The 1,223-nt window shown below is 51.7% G+C and overlaps 1 protein-coding gene across 1 annotated transcript in view; it reads left to right on the top strand.

The window, feature by feature from the left end:
• Positions 1 to 6: 6 nt before the first annotated feature.
• Positions 7 to 1,223, top strand: part of LOC102379980 (zinc finger protein 883-like) — a 22,103-nt gene continuing 20,886 nt past the window's right edge. Inside the window, exons 1-2 of the mRNA XM_014526124.1 lie at positions 7 to 73; positions 203 to 413. Coding sequence (XP_014381610.1) covers positions 407 to 413 — 7 coding nt within the window. The 5' untranslated portion in view covers positions 7 to 73; positions 203 to 406. The remainder of the gene's footprint in view (positions 74 to 202; positions 414 to 1,223) is intronic.

The raw sequence follows: 1,223 nt of genomic DNA, 5'->3' as shown, positions 1-1,223 counted from the left end.
GGACACCTGCGCCCAGGCCGTGGCCCTGGCCGAGGGGCTTCAGCTGGGGCAGGAGGAGGACGAGAAGCTCCAGGTGAGAGGGTTCATTTCACCCCAGTCCTCAGTGCTGCCGTCCCCACCTCCGTGTGTGTGGGGGATGTTCCTTTCTACCCTGTCTCTCCCAGTTCCTGGCTCCGCAGTAACACATTTATCTCATCCCCAGGTCATAGTGAGTGTGAAGGTTGAGGAGGATTCCACGGACAATATCCAGCCTACTGAGGCATTGCAGGAACCTGGTGGTTGCTGGCTGGAGCAGTCAGAGGCCCATCCTGCAGGCAGGCCCCTGGAGGAGGCAGGACAGAGGGAAACCCCAGGGCCACAGGACAAGACACCTCATGGCCCAAAAGAGGAACCCCTGCCCGACCAGATGTCAGGTGCTGACCAGCCTACTTGATGTATAAGCTTAACATGGCTTGATACCCACAGAGTAACACTACCCTCTGGTACTCGGGTTGGCTATCGGCTGTAAGCCAGTTGATTTTGGAGAACCATTAAAAAGTGAGGTCTTAGGTTTAAAGCATGTGTTTTAAAGTGGAACACCTAACTGCATACCATGTTGCAGGGGTTTAGGTTGTAGCCGTGTTGGTCTAAGGATATAGGCAGACAAGGTTCCTTGGGTGAATTTGATATCTTTTATTAGACCAACCCAAATGGTTGGAGAATAGTTATTAAGCAAGCTTTCGGGTTCAAAAACCCTTCGTCAGGCTCAGGAAGCTGCAGCAGTCGGTGTGTGCTCCTCCTGGATGGGATGAAAAGTAAAGAAGCCAGGGGCTGGGCTGGGCTGGGGAGTCAGTTGCCAGGCAGATTATAATGTATCAAAAATCCAATGTCTATGTTTAGTCCCTGATCTCTAGTATCCAGCAGGTTGATGAAATGGAGCTCATAGGCTTGTCTCTGGGAAGTGTTGTGTAAATTTCCCTTGAGGATCAGGACTGAGAGATTGGAGAGAGAGTGGCCCTCCTGTGAGAAATGTGCCCCCACCGGTAATTGGGTGTTTCTGTCTTTGATGGATTTCCGGCGTGCGTTCATTCTGGTGCGCAGTTGTTGTCTGGTCTCTCCTACATATCTTCCATCAGGGCATTTGGTGCATTGGATGAGGTATACTACATTCCTGGAGGTGCAGCTGTAAGATCCTGGGATGCTGATGGCTCTGTTGTGGGGTGTAGTAATAGTGGAGGTGGTGG

This window comes from Alligator sinensis, unplaced genomic scaffold (genome assembly GCF_000455745.1).
Source record: "Alligator sinensis unplaced genomic scaffold, ASM45574v1 scaffold1411_1, whole genome shotgun sequence".
NCBI classification, from domain to species: domain Eukaryota; kingdom Metazoa; phylum Chordata; order Crocodylia; family Alligatoridae; genus Alligator; species Alligator sinensis.
The sequence above is the reverse complement of the archived record's forward strand: the minus strand, read 5'-3'. Positions and strand labels throughout refer to the sequence as shown.